This window comes from Chlamydotis macqueenii, chromosome 5 (assembly GCF_036417535.1).
Source record: "Chlamydotis macqueenii isolate bChlMac1 chromosome 5, bChlMac1.mat, whole genome shotgun sequence".
NCBI classification, from domain to species: Eukaryota; Metazoa; Chordata; class Aves; order Otidiformes; family Otididae; genus Chlamydotis; species Chlamydotis macqueenii.
The window spans coordinates 1,289,618-1,307,723 of NC_141560.1; the positions used below are offsets into that span (position 1 = coordinate 1,289,618).

The window sequence follows — 18,106 nt, forward strand, 5'->3', positions numbered from 1 at the left end:
TAGGAGGAGGCAATGCAGTCCCTGTTGATGTTCCTTGTTGGTGAGAGTGGTTGCAGAGGAAAATGAACCTGCATCTTCACAATTTCATCATGCAACCCCTGTTGGAATGAGAGCAATTTTTAGTGTGCACCTCACTCTTCTGGCCGAAAATTCCTTTTGCTCTTCACTGTTTTTTTTAACTTGCGAGCTGGTTCTAAGTCGGATCAAGTTTCATGATGGTGAAGTCTGAGATCAGTGTAAGCTGATAGCAAGACCCTGAAATCTTGAGTTTCCAGTCATGTCACTTATTCCAGCTGATATTGTCCCTCTGTTTTAAATTTGTAGCTAGCAGGGATTTAATTCTAAATTTGGATCCAAATAATAAAATAATTTTTAAAATTCCTTAGGAAAAAAGCTGCTTTGAAGGGATGAGAGTTAAAAAATGATAAATTGAATGGTATTTGTAAATAGATATTTTCTCATGCTGCTTATGAAGGCTGATTACTACTGAAAGCTCTACTCTGTAATGGGATATTAAAATGATCCCTTAAATTCCTTGGAGTTTTATTTAGGCAGGTAGATTACTAGGTTCTTCAGATTTTCTCAGAAATCTTTGAAGCAAAACCTTCCCCTGGGTAGGATAGTAATTTTCAATGGTTTTGTTGTTTTGAGATCATGAAATAAATTTAATTGCTGAACAATATTGGCTCTGTTTGGTTTTGCTGCTTTATTTTTTGTGTGTGTTTGTGATGTTTTTGATTTTTTGATTGAGTCTCCTTCCAGATCTATTAATGTGGAGCTTCTTCCCCATCACATAACTTGCAGCTAAGTAATTAATGGTCTCGTATTAATTTTGTAGGAATTTGGGTGGTTTTTTGTTTGCTTTTTTTGAATTGAACTACTTCAAGTCAATTATGAAGCTTTTAAAGGAATTTTATTGGGAAAAATTGGAAACGGCAGGTCTGGAAGTGTGAAGTTTGCCAGGAATTTCCGTTGCAGAAATGTTTGTTGATCCGTTCTGGTCCTCTCCTCCCCGCGTGACTCCCACCCGGCTCAGCTGTCCCGCATGGAAGCGCACTGCATCTCAGCGGCGCGGTGCGCGTCACGCGGCTGCACCCTGCTAGTGCCCTGGGTTCCCTGAGCGTTCAGCTGACAAATCTTCTGCCTTTCTAGCCCGGCTGTATTCCGAGATGTGCTGGGTTTGCTTTGGGTTTTTAACATCTTGTGACAGCTCAGCTGCGTGTGCGGCAGCCTGGAAGGGAGCTGCTGCCTGCAGATCTGAACTGGTACAAGGAGAAGGGCTCAGAGGCGCCGGGGAGCTCAGCCTCTCAGGCTCCTGTCAGGCCAAGCTGACGTTCTGTGGGACAGGGAAAAGGGACTATACCATCTCAGGAACAGCAAAGTAACAATTCTCTTTGGCAATGAATTTGTAATACAGTTTTTTTGTCTTTTTTTTTTTTTTTCCATAAAAAGACTTTTTTGCCTGTTCTAGGATTAAAAAGATGTTTATTGGGATCTCTGAGGGACAGTTTGTTAGAGCTAGCCATTAACCTTTTCCAGTTTTATTCAGAGAGCACTGTTTCGTGTCCGTCTCTAATCCTGGCTTCCAAAGATCATCTCTCTCAAAAGAACATAGCTGCCATACTCAGAGCACTTCGTCTTCCTAATTGTCTCCATCGGTGACCTGTCACAGAGACTCAGGGAAGAGATTTGGGAAAAGAAATACTCGGGGGGAGGCAGTTTCTTTCCTTAGTTTCTCCGTCTTTGTCTTGATTTCTCTCTTGCACAATAGAAATGGAATATAATTCAAAGGACTTTGAGCATGTATGACATTAACAAATAATCTTATGCCTTTTTTTCCTTGACCTCCTTTCTTTGTTTCTGATGTAATCTAATTTACATCATCCCTGTATCTGTTGCAGATTGTAAATTCCCCCAGGCAAGGGCTGTGTTGCTGTTTCTCTCAAGTGCTGTGCCTACTTCTGATCTATTTACAGAGTGTAAAAAGCTGTACATTTCTTTTATATTTTGTGTTGTTTGCAACTCAAAGAGCAATCACTGCTCTTTGGTACTTCCTTAGTTTTTGTTACATTTGCTTTGAATGTTTTAGCAAGGCACAAAACGATGATAATTCACATTTAATTTGACTTAGTATTTTACTATGGAAGCTCTTTTAAAAAATTTTTAAAAAGAACTTAGTAGGTATGTTTTGATGTATTTGTTATCAGATTTTCAATGCAGCCGTATTGCTTTGCTGCTTTCCTCTATGTCCTTGTGTTCCTTTCCCCTCTGCTTTGGTTGCCATAACGTGGAAGCATACTGCAGGTCTTGAACTTGCAGTTCCACAGCTTGCACAAGCAGTGATGCTGACTAACACACAATATTCACAGCAGAGGGAATATGGTTGGCTCTCAGGACCTTGCATCATATCTTGGTTTGATTGTGTTTGGGGAAGAAAAGAAAAAAAAAAAAAACCCAACCAAACAAAAAATGTCTTGATGTCAGAACACAAAATAATGAGAAGCCCCGCAGGCACTCAGGTGTTCTCTCGCTTTTGATCAAGTCATGTGAATAAACAATCCAACAACAGGCTGTTTATCTTCTCTGTTACAGACATACAATCAAAGCCAGTCTAACAAAAGGAGCATCCACAAAGCTATTTCAGGAAACAACATGCTTCATTTTTACCAGCATAGCCCACGCATGATTCCAGAAGGCATAAATCCAGAGTTGCATAAAATGTTTATTACTGCTGAAAAATATGAACCGAGCACTTCAAGAATGCTTTCCAGAGAGAGAAGATCTAGTTCCCTCCAGCATAAATCTGCTCTCTTTTCCTGTGTCACCGGTAAGAGGATTATGGTGTTTTTCTGAGCACCGCGTAAGCTGCTATCTCATGTTTCTATATCACAGCGTATCAGAACTGCGCGCTCACAGGAGTTTCGGGGTCTAGCAAAAGTGTAACTTCTGTCCATGTAGCCTTTCAACTGTGATACTGTGCTGATGGCTGCTTTGATTCCTCGTCCTTTTCCTTTAACATCCTCAAATCACAGTTCTGTCCTTAAATATCCACGTAGGTCAAATCAGACACTTGTTACATCTTTGTCCACAGAACTTCTCACGGAGTCAGTGCCTGAAGGTCAGAGACTCCAGCTACAAACAGAAGAGGCAAATGTTCACGATGTTTTCTGAAGACTTCTCATATACCCATGTCAGGTGGCACAATTGTCACTGAAAAGTTTAGTGATAATTCTATACTGAATCTGGTTTTGAGCTTTGACAGTTAGGCTTAATGTTTTTATTAAGACAGGAAAAGTATATCTTAAACCTTTGTAAAGGATGATAAATCAGAAATGCTGGAAAGCTAAAGGATTTTGAGGGGAGGAAAAGGAGAAATCAAAGGTAGGATATTTATGAATTGCACGCACCCTTGGAAGAAGATTAATCTAAAAAGAGAAATGGCTCTTTAGCTGATGCAGTTACATGACACTGAAATGCTCACTAAACTGACTAAAATTATAAGATGGGAAGAAAGAGCTAGGTTTTGTAAATACTTATAAATTGTTGTGCCTGATCTCTTTGGTTAAGTGCTTTCTCTAAAGACCAATAGCAACCTCTTGAAAGAATAAACTCCTAAAAGCCTTGGGAAACTTCATATTTCAGTATCTGAATAGTTAGACTTTAGAGTCAGTGGTTTTTAAATGCTTGTGATCACAGAAATTATCAAAGTCTCCATCTGATCTCTTTCCAAACACCATCCAAGGCAAACAAAGAGCTGAACATAGAAAGGGGAAGCAGGCTACAAAATGAAGAAAAAAATCGGCTTCTCCTTTGGCCTCCAAAACAGTTCATACTATCTCCCATTTTGCAGCGTAGAAATATTAATGGAGAGGAATTAGTATTGATAACTCAATCTGTACGTGCTGTCCTCAGCCCCAGCTCTCTGTAAGTGTGCCTGTGCTGCAGACAGAGCTGGGGCACAGTTTGATGTTGCTCTGCTCGTGATGTTTTCTGTTACGCCTCTGGAGCCTTCTGCAAGGCTTGCTTACCTGGGCTTTGTGCACAGCTCAGAGGGTGGCCAGAGAGGAAACCAAGGATGGAATAAACAGACACAACTTGCAAGAAAATAAGCAGAGAAAAACATGGAATTAAAATAATCATTTTAGAATGTAAGTCTCCTAGAAAATAGAAATGAGAGGCAGTAAATGCATAAAGAAGATAATAGGCTGACCGTGTTTCCTGCTGAGGGAATAGCGCTTCGAGGGCTGTAATTGCCAGGTTCCTTTTGTGTGAAACAGGTTAGCTGCGCCACAACTGAAGTGCGCGTGGAGGTCTGGCAGTCGCCGAAGATGAGCGTGATTGACTGCCCATCTTGCAAACAAGTGTTACATCAGTGCGAATTGTCGAGCGCTGGCTTTGTGTTGAAGTCCCCTCCGTTACTGTACGAAGCAAGTGGCTGTTTCTGATTTTAGTGATACACAAGATAAATCTCAAACAGAGGAGATAGACAGATCTTTGTTTTGCATTTTCTCCTCTCCTTACTTCAGTGCCCCCTTCCACATTAGAAAACTGGAAAAGCTAGCAGAAATGAGTGAGCTGTGTATGTATGTTTGCATTTATGCTCTCACACTTTTCATTTGTCCTTGAGGTTCTGTTGGCCTTCAGGTTTGTCCGTGGCAGAATACGCGTGCACAGAAATGGAAGTGTCACAGGCAGAAGCGCCATAGTCATTTCAAGCACTCTCCTTTTGTAGTCAAAACTAATATGTTCTGTTCTTCTTTCTTGATTCAATTTCTATGAAGTTTATGCTATCCTTCCACTTCAAAACCTCTTGCATAAATTTTATCTGTTTGGCAGTACCAGAAGGACACGTTATTCTAGTCTTGGCCCATCGCTAACCAAGTGTGTTCTTCAGTTGCATGAGTTTTTCTTCAAAAAATACAGCAACAAGAGCAAAAATCCCATTGCTCCGCCGTCTCCGCAGCCCTCTTATGTTGTTTCTTCTAATTTGAGATTCTTTTCTCTCTCAATTTTGGTTTTTGTTTAGGTTTTGGGGGGATTTTTTAAAGACTTTGCTAAAATTGAGTACCGTATCAATAAATGCAAAGCATAAACACAAATCAAAAAGCATTTAAGGAAGAATGGTTTTGCGCTTAAAATGGCTTGGACTCATTGGAGGAAAAAGTCTCTGCTTTGGAGACAGCTCATGTTTTTTATGCTCATCTTTTTTTTACTTTATAAAGTAAGAATAACTATCCCACAAGATAACTGAAAAGGTGAAAGTGCTGAAAGATCTGGATAATTCTCTCTAACGTTATTGTTGTTGCAAGTTCTCTGCCAACCTGCGGGCTGTGTGAGAGGTATGGAACCACAACAGGCATGGCAAAAGCAGCTAACCTGCGTCCAAGTGTGCTCTTCCCATAGCCTCGTGTTCCTGGTAGCTGAACGTTGGTTTAGGATAGCAATAATTTCCTTTGGGTTTGGGTTGGTTTGGTTTTTTTCATTGCATTTGTCTAGATGAAATCTCATTTTGTTAATTCTTCTTTTCCTGGTTCTTCACAATTATCTCCTCCCTCCTTTTCAGATAGTATGAATTTTGATTGTCTATAGCTGTGGTTTTTTGTTTGACTTTAAAATTTCACATTATTCCTTTAACTCCAGTTTTTATCTTAATGATAAAACTTCTTTTACTGTCTTTTTCTAAAACATACCAATGCCTTCTTTAGTCTTTAGACTGTTGTGGCTTTTTTTATGCGTTAGCTATAAAGCAGTGTAACATCTAGACCCGAGTAAAAAATATTTTAGTAGCAATATTGATCTTCTGGGCTTTGTTTTAACAGTGGCCTTGATGTTAGTTTTTTCCAGCTGTAAAAGACTTATTCTGAGCAGGACTTGAACCTAATACTCTGAACTCTCAGGAACCTGTTTTTAGCCTCTAATAAACGTCGTCACACCATCCTGTGGAGACACGGTCTCTGGCAGTTGTAACTTGAGAGGATTGGGAGATACAGGCTGATTCCTCTCACACGGCATTAATTCAGAATAGGGTGTTGGCTGCAGATTTAGCCCAAATCCTATCTGTAGAGTGATTGTCAAATTAACTTAATTATTTTTCTCCAAGCTTCATAGACCTGGGCTGAATACAGTCACATTCTTAACACGCTCTTAACACAGATTCTTTGAATGTTTCTGTCGTAGTTCAGCCCCAATCGGGACCAGACTACGCAGTCTCTCTCTCGCTCCCCCACTCTCTGAGAGAATAGGGGGAGATGATATAAGAGAAACGGCTCGAGGTTTGAGATAAGGACGGGGAGAAATCCTTAAAGTTACCGTCACGGGCAAAACAGACTCGACTTGAGGAAAAATACTCATTTCTTACTAAAACTAGCAGGATAATGAGACAGAGAACAAGATAACCTCCCCCCACCCCTCCCTCTTCCCAAGCTTAACATTATCTCTACTACCTTCCCCCCCGAGCGGCACAGGGAGGAGAGGGAATGGGGGTTGCGGTCAGTTCATCGCGCGTTGTTTCACGCCGCTGCTTTGTTGTCAGGGGAAGAACTCCTCACATTCCTCCCCCGCTCTAGCGTGGGGTCCTCCACGGGCTGCAGGTGGATCTCTGCCCCTCCGTGGACCTCCATGGGCTGCAGGGGACAACCTGCTCCACCATGGTCTTCACCACGAGTTGCAGAGGAATCTTGGCCAGGAGCCGTATTACTCCTCCCCCTCCTCCTTCACTGACCTTGGCGTCTGCAGCCGTTCCTCACAACAGGCTGGCAGACGCCTCTCAGGATCCTTTTTACATCTCATTCACTTCTCATCTCCTCTCCACTTCTTGCAGCCAGGCCGGGCCGAGTTGGGCCCAGTCGGCTGCCCGGCGGGAGGCCAGAGGGTGAGGCCTGCAAGGCCCACAAGGCTCGCGCCTCCCCCTCTCTGCCCCCCGCTCAGCTGTTTCACATCTTCCCTTCTTTTTTTCCTGTTTTCCCCTATTTAAATACGTTATTGCAGAGGCGTTATCAGGGAACATTCTGCTACCAATCGGCTCAGCCTTGGCCGGCAGCAGGTCCGCCCTAGGCCCGGCCGAGTCCACTGAACAAAGGGGAGCGACTTCTAGCAGTTTCCTACAGAAGCTGCCACCTTAGGCCCCCCCCCCACTAACAAAACCAGAACAGTTTCTTTGCTATTTGCACCGATGGCTGTTTTGAGGGATTTGGCACTTTTTTGGATAGCCGTGGTATCAAGGCTCGCTGTCAGACTCCCCAAGAAGACTCAATTTCCTCTTTGTCACTGAGCACACTTGCTCAGAGCCAAGCAGCACCAGGGCTTTGTCTCCAGTGAGCTGCCATATGAGCCCTTATTTTGGTTGTATCTAGCATTGGTGCTCACAGGTGCCCTACGCTTCCCACTTGCAGTTATGAGTCCAAATAAAATCCATGAGCCTCTTTTTCCTTTCCCTGCTCCTGGGGAGTTTTCATAGTACTCTTGTTTCTGTCCTGTTATTCATCTGCATGTCCTTAAGAGAGGAGATCGACTGACAAAGTGACTAACAAATGGATAACAGATTTTGTGATAACAAATTAATGTTGCTTTCCAGTATCTGAAGAGTAAAAAAAAGAGATGTTACTTAAATGCAGTTTGTTCCCCAAGCTCTGAGACATAGCTTTTAGCTTTCCCTGTTTGCTACCCTGTCTTCAGAGCCCATAGGTATTTGATGTACGTCTATCTCTCTATCTGTTTATCTATATCTGTGTTTATATGGTGCCTTCCCCCAAAACAATCATTTCATAGATAGATTTCTCCATAATTATAACATGTACAACACTGTTTTGGTACTTGTTTCTGACATCAGATTCACTGCCTCTGGTTCTGCTTGTGGCAGAGAGAAGGTATTTTTTCTTTTGACTGATATCATACAAAGTTCTTTCTGTTCTGTGTATCCTTTTTCTTAAAGTGGGTAACATTTTCCTGTTATTCTTTTTCCCCTCCTTAGGCCAAAAGCAAGTACACTGCCATGAGAACTGGTCTCTGTCACCTGAGGAATTTGAAATATGGGACAGACTTTACAGGATTAAGGAAAGTGATGGAGTGAAGGAACCAATATTGCCTCAAATTCAGTTTGAAACCTTGGAAAACCTGGAAGAAATACCAGTGAGTTTAACCTACGTGCAGTGCTTGCTTTGACATGAGGCCTAAAGGATACCCTGAGTGACAAAGTTAATGGTGAATTGAGGGAGGTCTGCCTTAAAGATGCAATTTGGAGAATTAGATGTAGGTTTCTGAGGTTAAGAATTTAGGAATTAGATGTTTGAAATGGGTCTTTGAGGTTAGGTCTGTAAATTAAAAATACGTTAAAATGTCTCTCAGTGTCCATTAAGTTCTGTTCCTGTTTCCAAAAGTCCGTGCAGGATGCTGTATTCCTGATGGTATTATATCCACACTTTTTCATTCCCTTGTTTATATAACTACATAAATGTTACTGAAAGAAAACTGCAAGTTTTACAAGCTCTTTTCTGATTCAGAGAAAAAAAAATTGGAGCTTTTGTGTCATTTCACCACTTAAAACAACCTGTCTTCCATGAAAAGCTGTGGCAGCATAAAGCACAGTGTTGGTTTTATTTAAACTGGACTTAAACCATTGTGATAATGTTTAGATACTTTCTACGTTCAGAGTATTTATTTTCCCTGACAGAGAAGTAGACATCAGTGTTGCTAAACAATTTCTTGATTAAAATCTCCTTGCCAATCTTAATTTCAAACTGCAGAAGCATGAGGAGAAGGCGACTCATGAACTTTCATTGTCTGAGTGGAGCGTTTGGCAGAATCGTCCTTTTCCTACGTCAGTGGTTGATCACTCAGATCGTTGCTACCATTTCATCAGCGTTATGGAATTAATAGAGCTCATGAGACATGAACAGGTAAGGGGTTTACATTGGTCTGGCTGTGAACATGCACAAGTATTCAATGCACGGTTAGACTGCTTAAAAAATACTAAGTGCCCTAGTTGTGTCTGGTCAGCTGAAACAAAAAGTGGGGAAGCGCTTGTGTGGGGCTAAGTTAGGCATTGTGGAATGGATAATGTGTATTTAATCTTGTTTCAAAATGTCTCCCCCTGGCATTCTCTAATTCCTCATCTTTTCCACTGAAGTTGTTTAAAAACAGTGTTGCCCTAAACAGGAAAAAAAACCCCATAAATCATTCCTTTTTTAATGGTTGCAAGTATCAATTTTGTACAAAAAGACATTATATACAAGAACTGTATTTGTCAAGGAGCAAAGACACCCGGAGTGATATTAGAGCTATTGCAGAGTGTAATGGGAATTGGAAATAATTTTGTATGATCTATGTACATTAAATGCATCCTGTGAAAATAATGCAGGAATGTATTGCATATTTTAAGGCGTTGGGGTTTCATGGTTTGTTTTCTGTGAAAGCTTTAATTAAAAGCCTAATTACTCCTAAGAACTGGAGGATAAGAAAAGGACAGTAGAGAAAACACGGATGAAAACCATTTGGGAGATGTGGATTCTGTTTGCTAGCAGTTATGGATAGCAGATATGCCTTTATAATGAAAGGCACATACAAGAAAATGTGTGTAGAGGTGGATCTGTTGACAGTACCTGAAGACTTCGGTTGTTCACCACGCTATTTTTCCCTCTGGTTTAGCTTTTCTGTGTTCCACACATATTGCTTTTTAGTGTGTTGAAGTTTTTTAGGTCATCAGAATCTGTTGCTAAGCTGCCAGAGTTTCCTGAATAACTAGACTAATCAAGGAAGAGAATAGAGACATTGTAGTTGTACTCCTTGCTAGGAAAGTGTATTAATTGAAAGTTGTAAATAGACTTTCAGAGCCAAGATAAGCTTCTCCACTTCATCACCAAACAATGGCATTCTTGACTTCTTTGAGAATCTGTGTTCCCAAGCTGGGGTCAAGGACTGCCAGAGAGAGAGGGCTTTGGGGGAGTGTCAGATACAGAGAGCTGAAGGAAGTCAAGAGGCAAATAAATTGTTAAAAAAAATAGAATTGTTCTTCTGATTGAGGACTTCTCTCCCCACCACCAAATCAGGCACTTGTATTTGTGCCTTAAGGTCCTTTGGTGCAAGTGTGGTGGTACCAGAAGTCTGTTCAGGTTCCCAAGCACCTTCAAAGATGTAGATGCTAAAGCAGCATCTGGTGCCTTTAAAATAATTTACAGAGCAAATCTGTTACTCACCAAGTGAGTCTTCGGTCTTCTCCCTCAAACTCTGCCAAAGTAGGTGCCACAAATTATGAGCAAAGCAGAGTATCAAATGCTTGCTTTCCCAAGCAGCCGTGCTTTTACAGAGGCAGTCCTGCCTACGGTCCGTCAGGGGAATGAGACAGCCCTGCTCACCTACCTCTGCTCTCTGCTGTGTAGTGAACAGAGAGGGTGTCCCGTCAGCAGGCAGGACCCAAAACCATGGCTTTGTGCATCGTGGTCACTGTGGCACGTTTTGCTTAGTTCTGCTGATGGCCACCCAGCGTCGGCGGGGTGTGTGGTGCTGCTCAGAAATCACGCTGCCACGTGCCGTCGCAGCACACGAGCTCTCTCCCCAGGTACCTCAGAGCAGTTCTGCGTACAGCATGTTGCAGTGCTGCAGAGGCTGCAAACAGTCTTGGAAAATGCTGGAAAATGGGCATTGGAAAGGGCAGGGTACAGCTAGTAATTGATAACAGGTGACAAACAGCTGGCTTTCCCTGTTTCTAATTCAACAGCTGAATGGCAGCTTAGTCGTGATACATTGTGGGCAATGCTCTCACACTCGAGACCGGGACTGCCTGTTATCTCGTTCAGCTGCCTGCCAGCTCAAAGTTCCAGGCATTATCTGGGCTGATTTCCAGCCAGCTTCCTCTGGTCTGTCTTAGCTAGTCACAGCTGGAGATACTGTACTTCCTCATCCGTTAGAGGAGAAGTTGTAATTGGATGTCACTGGCATGGTGAAAACACCTTCTAATACTCCACTGAATATGGGAGCTTACAACAGGAACATCTCTCCATCCTGTTGAGTTCTGCTAGAGAAAAACAAAGCATTAGCAGTGATTCTGACCACCTCTGGGAAGGCTGACAAGGCCGAAGCTGTAGTCGGCACTGACACCTGGTTTTTAAACTTCAGTGATTGTTAGCATCTTTCCTATATCTAAATCAAACTGTCAAGGTTTGAGGACATCAGAGGAGCTTCTCCATAACTGTGTCACAAAAAGCAAAGATGCAATGTGTCTTAATCTATTTTGTCAGCACTGACAGTGACTTCTGGTGTGCGAGTTTTATTAATATTTTCTTAAGTCCTTGGCTTCTCTGCTAGGCACTGTCTTCCCAAGACAGGATATGTTCCCAGTGAAATCACCAGAGGGGAGGGAAGTGACTGAAGTGTTATCTGTACAGTGGGATCGCCTGGGAGCAGTCACCGCGCTGTGGCAGTCCTTCCTCATCAGACGGATTACACCAGCAAACACTTGTTGCCCTGCAATTGGAAGAGAACGATCTTCTGTCTTGCTAGCGTGAGCGCTTGTGTGAGCGTGAGGGCAGTGGTTTTGTTTTCCTGGTACTACCAATCTTGTCCCGATTCCATCTTCTTACACCTTCAATTCTAGTGAATCAGAAAATGCATACAGAGAAAAATGAGTATAATTATATAGTAAATCAGACCAAAGAACCTTTAAAAAAAAAAAGAAAAAAAAAAAAATCTCTGTTCTAAACCATTCCTGTTGGTGAGTGCTGCTTTGAGGGCCGTCACTGTTACCACAGAGCAGTTCCGTCTGGACCTGTGGAGCTCTGTCTCTGGTCCAGTCCAGGGCCTGTGTAGGTCAGGTGGCTCAGGGCCTCAACAAGTCAAGCCTTTGGGATCTCCACTACTGGAATCCCACAGCCTCTCTGGGCCCCTGGTTCAACTTTTTATCATCCTCGTGGTGCAAAACTTTCTCCTAATATCTAAGGGAAATTTCCCTTGTTACATGTAGCACCCGTTAACTCTGGCCTCCGCGTAGCTCCAGGAAGCCTGGTTGTGTCGTGCCTCTGCCCTTGCGTTAGATAAAGGTGGTGATGAGATCCCCCTCTTCTTAAGGCTGAACAGAGCTCCCTTGTCTTCCTTACATCCTCGTGCTCCAGCCCTGTGACCGTTTTGGCCGCCTCTGCTGGACTTGATCCAGTCTGAGATATTTCTTGAACTAGAGGCCCAAAACTAGCCTAAGAGCTCCAGATGTGGTCTCTCGCGGGGTAAACAGAGAAGAATCGCTTCCCTTGCCCTGCTGCCTCCTGTTTTGCTAATGGAGCCGGGATGTGATCGTCTCTTGCCACAAGGGCACACTGCTGTCTCATTTTTCTGTCCCAAGGTTTCTGCCGTCCTGTTGAGGACCCTCTGGACAGCAGCCCTGCCCTCAAGCACGTCACCTGCTTCCCCTCACCTGCTGAAGACTTACTGAAGGTGCACTCTGCTGTAGTCAAGGTCACTAATGACAATGTTAACCTGCTGAGAAACACTCCTGGCACCGAGCCCCTGCCTGGACCTTATACTGCTCCTCAAAACACTTTGATGATGGTCCTGCCAGTTTTCCGCTTGTCCTTATTTTCCACTTATTCAAACCATGTTTCTCGAGTTTAGCTATGAGATTGTGTCAGAAACCTTGCTGAAGTTAAGGTAAACGGCATCCACTGTGCTTCTCTTGCCCACGGAGCTGCTTACATCTTCATAAAAGGCAGGCTACGCGTTCTGTGTGCTTCTTGGAATAGTCTTTTGAAAGCTCGAAGGTTTTCTTACTAGTTTGATTTGAGGTTTGTGCTTTCAAGTTAAAATTGGAATAAATATAACATTCATGCAGTATTCTGATTTCACACATCTCAATTTTCCTTATGATACAGTATTCTCAACACTATTGCTTATAAAATTGTTCACATCAAGATCTTTCAAAAACTAAGCAAGCTGTGCCGAAACCTACGTGTTTATGTAGGGGGTATCTCTTGGCTGTGTTGCTGACTGATGCTGTGTGCGTGTGAGTAGCTGTGCGAGCGGAACTCCGCTGACTGAAAGATCCGCCTGTGTTTGCAAGAGCGGGGCGGTAGGACACCGGCCCCGCGTGCTTTTCTGTGTGTTCATGGGTAGTTCCGTTCAGCATGCGTTGGGAAAACCGTGAGGTTTAAAATCACGCAGACTGGGATAGTCTTAACTCCAGCTTGGGGTTTCACGGACTGCTTTCACCTGGGCATTCCTGCTGAAGATCGTTTCTGGAGGAAGTTTAAACTTTCAGAAGTTTTGCTTTGCCTTAGTGTGAAGATGTGTTTTGAAATGGTAGGAAGAGCTGTTATTAAACAGTAGGATAAAGGGATATTATTCCAGCCTGTAGGAAATTCACCTTTAGTAGAAATTAAGCCTGTTATCTGCCAAAATGTTAGTCTTAAATGGAAACGAGTGATGGAAACCATAATTGTTTTAGCCGTGATTCAAAGGTTTTGCATGTGTGTACTGCGCATCCAGGTTCCTGCTGTCAATGTTGCATTGCCCAATATACCGCTGCTGATCTCTCTGACGGTAATTTACAGTTCTCAATAGCAGAGGGGTTTAAGACAAATACTAGTCAAAGCTATTGAACCTAAAACCATTGTTTTATTGATTATTTTCTTACTGAGGAACAGAATATAAAACCAGGCTAATTGTTATTTTACTGTGAAGAATGAAATGATCTGGTTGTTTCTGATTAAACTAATTATTTCTTGGGAAGTATCTCCTTCATGATTAGTAATAACTTGCCTCCTGAGCTGGCTCAGTATTATTTGTGAGTTCTTTATGGATGTTCTCGTTTCTCTTGCAGAAGAAAGCTCCGGAATTCACTGATGTGCAGCTTTCCTTTCCTTGTACTCATTCAGTGATTCCAAGAAACCACCTGTACAGTCGTGTTTTGTCTAATAGATTTTAAAAAGTCAATTAGAAGGCTTAGATATTTTTAAATAGCTGAAGTGAAAATATTTGGAAAAAAAATATTGTATTTATATGCTCTTAAAAACTTTGGGAAGAAGTTGGCAAGTCAAAAGAAAATAAAAAAGAAAAAGAAATCCCAGCTATGAACCCTGGGACAGAAAAGCTTCCCCTGCAGAAAAGCCTTTAATGCCTGCGTGGCTTTATTACTACAGCAACGAGAACCGGGCAGATGGGATTGGATTTGCTTCGAGCTACAGGGATTTTTGTGTAACACGGTAACAAATCGATTTGTTCTTATGCAAAATAATTCAATAGCGTTTAAGCATTTTTTAAATTAAACTGTACTGCTTGGAAACAAGGTCAGGGCAAAGTAATCACTTTTATTGAAATTATATTGGTCCAAGTTTCTGAGGATAAGTAACAGGAAATACTGAAGTGCAAGTGTGTTTGGGTTTTTTGTTGTTTGTTTGTTTGTTTGTTTTCTGGGCGGTAGGCAATTCTTGATGACTTTTGACAACATTAGGACTTTTAAAATGTGGGAGAATGACTGTGAGTGAGGTTACAGTCAGCTTAATTATTCTCCCTAGAAAGACAAAAGAAAACCCAAAGACCCCATTTAGAAGGATTATCTCTCTTTTTACTCAAGTGATCTCTAATACCAAACACCTTGGGAGACAGGGTTTAGAAGATGAACCTAGGACTGCCGCGAAAAATGGTCTGTTGTTTATCATCTGTCTTGGGTTGCCTTGCGGGATTCGTGGGATGAAATGCCTGACAGCAGGGGAAGTATTCCCAGGATGCTCTAAAATTCCAAAGAACCTGAAAAGGCTTTCCATGATTCTGACGTTTTAAATCAGATGTATTTTGGAGGGAAAACGCAGTGTTTCCAGCTAGCTGTGACTTTTTTTTCACAGGAGATGCAAAGTTAAAAATGATTCAAATAAGGACGATGCCTTTATTTTTCTTTTTTTAAGGCCCTCATTGCCAGTAGTCTGTCTCTGGTTAAAATCCTGATCTGAGATGTGGCAAGACTTCTTCCCCAGCCAGCAACAAATGATATAAGACGGCAAATGCCGTTCGGTTACAGTGTTTGTGACAGACTAATGCACCGCTGGAACTGCTGGCTTGAGCTGAGGGGCCCTGCTTATTGTCTGGGACATAAATCTGGCTTAACAGCAGAGAACAGATCATCAAAGCACATACTCTGTCTCGGGATTCTCAAAAGAAAGCTATGCAGAGATGGCCCAGCTTGTTTTTTTATTCAAGGTTTGGCTTGTGCTTAGACGGTGAGGCTGCCAGGGAGAACCTGCAAGACCAAAAATCTCAGCTCTCCAATTAAAACAGTTTCTTTGTGCCATATTGATTCTTCTGATCTCGTTGCCAAATGATTTGAGCCTGAACACTTAATTGAGACCTGGTTTAGATTGTTCAGACCTTTAATTGCAGGTGCTTTCTGGTCTTAATGCTCCTGGGGGGGTTTGTGCTCACAGTGAGAATGGAGAAGTAAGAGTGATTAGGGAAAGGATTTTGGGGTGTCAGCCGTGTGCGAGGGACAAGGGCATTGAGCAGATTGTGTGGCACCTGGAAGGGCTTAGCTGTGTTTATTTGAGATAGCGTATCGACGGGTGGCTCGGTGCTCCTGTACGGCGCTGCGTGAAAGCCTCCTGTAGCCCTTGTGCCCCGGGTTAACCAAAGTTAAATGAGCTCAGTTTGCTGGAAAAACGTGCCATAATATTACATCTTATGGAAACCAAATGAAATATCAAGGGTGTGATGTAGGGTTGCCAACTTAAATCTACAGAGAAGAGATGTGCCTCCTGTGGTATGGTATATGTGACACCATCACAGGCAGCTCCTGCCTTTGGGGGTTTTATCAGTAGCGTACGCACTCCTGATCTCCCTGCCTGCTCTCCGGAGAGTGGCAGAGCACCTACTTGTCTGGCTACTGTTGACTTCTGTTGGTTTTGTTCCATTGTTATTTTATTCGATTAGGGAGTGTGTGTGTGTGTGTACACAGCAATTTTGCGTTTGGGTTTCTGGGTTTAAAATAGTTGTACGCTGTTTTTGACAAACAAAATATTTATGTACGTGAATAATTGGTTGGTTGTTCCTTAAGCTCTTCCAGAAGCCTGATTTGGCAGAAGTTTTACAGTAGGTGCCAAGTGTAAACTAGCAATCCAGTCATATAGTCCTGGAACTCTTGCAGGACCTGCTACACACCAAATGTCTTTGAAGATACTATTTATGCTTTGAGAGAGGATAATATTTTAAAATCGTTTTTAATATTATAACAATGCACTGGTGACAAAGCTTAGTGCAATATAATCACATTTATTTAGAACGCTGTAGCGTGGCAGGTTCTCCCCTCCGCCTGTACATTTCTACAATACTTCACGCGGGGACATCCTCGGCTAAGGAAGTCAAATGGTAAATGTCAGCTTTCACCTGTCTGTGACGTCAGGTAACAACAATCTGCCGCCACCAGATCAGACGCCTCTAATACTAACGAGCTACCGCTTCTGTCCAGAAAGTGTTAGAAAATAAGCAGTTACTACACCACAGATTAATTTATTTTCTGGCACTTCAGATGTTCTTGAACACTCACTCTTGCCTCTATAGCCCCTTTATTCATACCTGTTCCTATAATTGCTAGAGTACATACCCCGTATTTTGCTAATAAACCTTTCTTTTTAGGGAACTTCTGAGTGTTTTTATTGTGTAGCTGTGTTTGCTACAGACAGATGCCCTCTCAAATTAGAGTATCAGCAAAATAAGTACAAGCAGATAAATCAATAGTAGCCAATTGCTACTAAGCAGGAGCAGATGGTAGCTCTTCAAGAATTCCTGGCTGCTTAGATCAGCCTGGTGCCGCAGGAGTGGGAGGTGTCAGACGCTGAGCGGGGTTTTGAAGAAGAGTGTTGGATGGCTGCATGGGAGAGAGTTGTGATTCATTCCAGGCAAGCTGCTGGAAAGCGAAAAAGCAGTAGGTTTAGTGCATACTAAATGTGATGCCATTTGGAAGAGAAATATTACAGCTTTTGCAGGAGGAAGTTGTAGTTTCTAGGTCCCTTCAGCTTCGTTCTTGAGTCAACTAAGTATATTTTTAAGGGTCATCTGATATAATATACTTGAACTTCCAAAAAAAAGTTTTAAACTATGTTCCGTCCCCTAAGAGTATCTTCTGGAAACTAAGCAGCCATGGAATAGGAGGGACTGGTTATTATGCTCATTAACCAGTTCCTGACAGGTATAAATACTGGCCTGTACTCGGGAGGCAGGGAGGTTAGCAGGGAGATCACACAAGCTTCAAAATTGTTCAAGGGATTTGTAAATGACTTGGAAGTGATCATTTTTATACCAGTAAAAAAAATATTTTGCTAATAAAAGATGGCCATAAGGAATTACAAAATTTCCTGAAGAACTGGCCTGCGAGTGAGATCTAATATTTAATGAATTCAATCCCATCCCAGTAAGTTCAGAGTTGAATGGAGGAGAAAGCTGCCTTGGCCAGGAAAGAGTTGTTTGGGATACGTCTGTGTAAACATCGGTTTAATGATCACTGTTACTCAAAAAAAGGATTAGAATTTCAGAAATCAATAGGAGAGGAATGGAAAATTTTAATATCTTAAGTTTACTTTTTCCTTTTTATTTTCTATATTAAAAAACCTATTGCTTTTCAAACGGAATCAATAATTCTAAGCAAGATCATTGATTTAGTTCAGTAGCACAAGAGATGCCTGTTTTTCTGCTCCTGCGTGACCTATTTACTGAATAGCTGGTACACTGTGGAGCTCACCGGGTTATAGAAGAGCTGCTCAGGTCATTTAAGATTGCACAGGTCTTACACATTCACACTAACAAGTGATAATTATAATTCTGTCCTTTCACTCCATCACCATTAACTAGACTCACTGTGAGAAAGTATTTTGTTTGAGAGAAAGTATTTTGAATGACTAAGTTGAACTGGAACAGTTATATAACTCCATGTAAGCCTGAAATTAGGTTACTAAAATTTGTCCTAAATGCTAAACTTGTCTTCTGGACTGTTGTCCTGGCACACAGCAGGTCTGCAACACATTTTTCTTTTTCTTTTTTTTTTTTTTTTCCCAAGTTGGAACATAATCATAGGTATATGCAATGAAGTTCTCTGTTACAACTGCTCCCCATTTCTGTGTTGTCCCCAATTACTTATCCAAGCAAG

At 42.0% G+C, this 18,106-nt stretch overlaps 1 protein-coding gene across 3 annotated transcripts in view; it reads left to right on the plus strand.

The window, feature by feature from the left end:
* The window catches only part of FANCM (FA complementation group M), a 68,705-nt gene that overhangs the window by 34,928 nt on the left and 15,671 nt on the right, over nt 1-18,106 (plus strand). For all 3 annotated transcript variants that reach the window (XM_086749319.1, XM_086749320.1, XM_086749321.1), the window contains 3 exons: nt 2,593-2,827; nt 7,970-8,127; nt 8,742-8,894. In XM_086749319.1, coding sequence (XP_086605445.1) covers nt 2,593-2,827; nt 7,970-8,127; nt 8,742-8,894 — 546 coding nt within the window. The remainder of the gene's footprint in view (nt 1-2,592; nt 2,828-7,969; nt 8,128-8,741; nt 8,895-18,106) is intronic.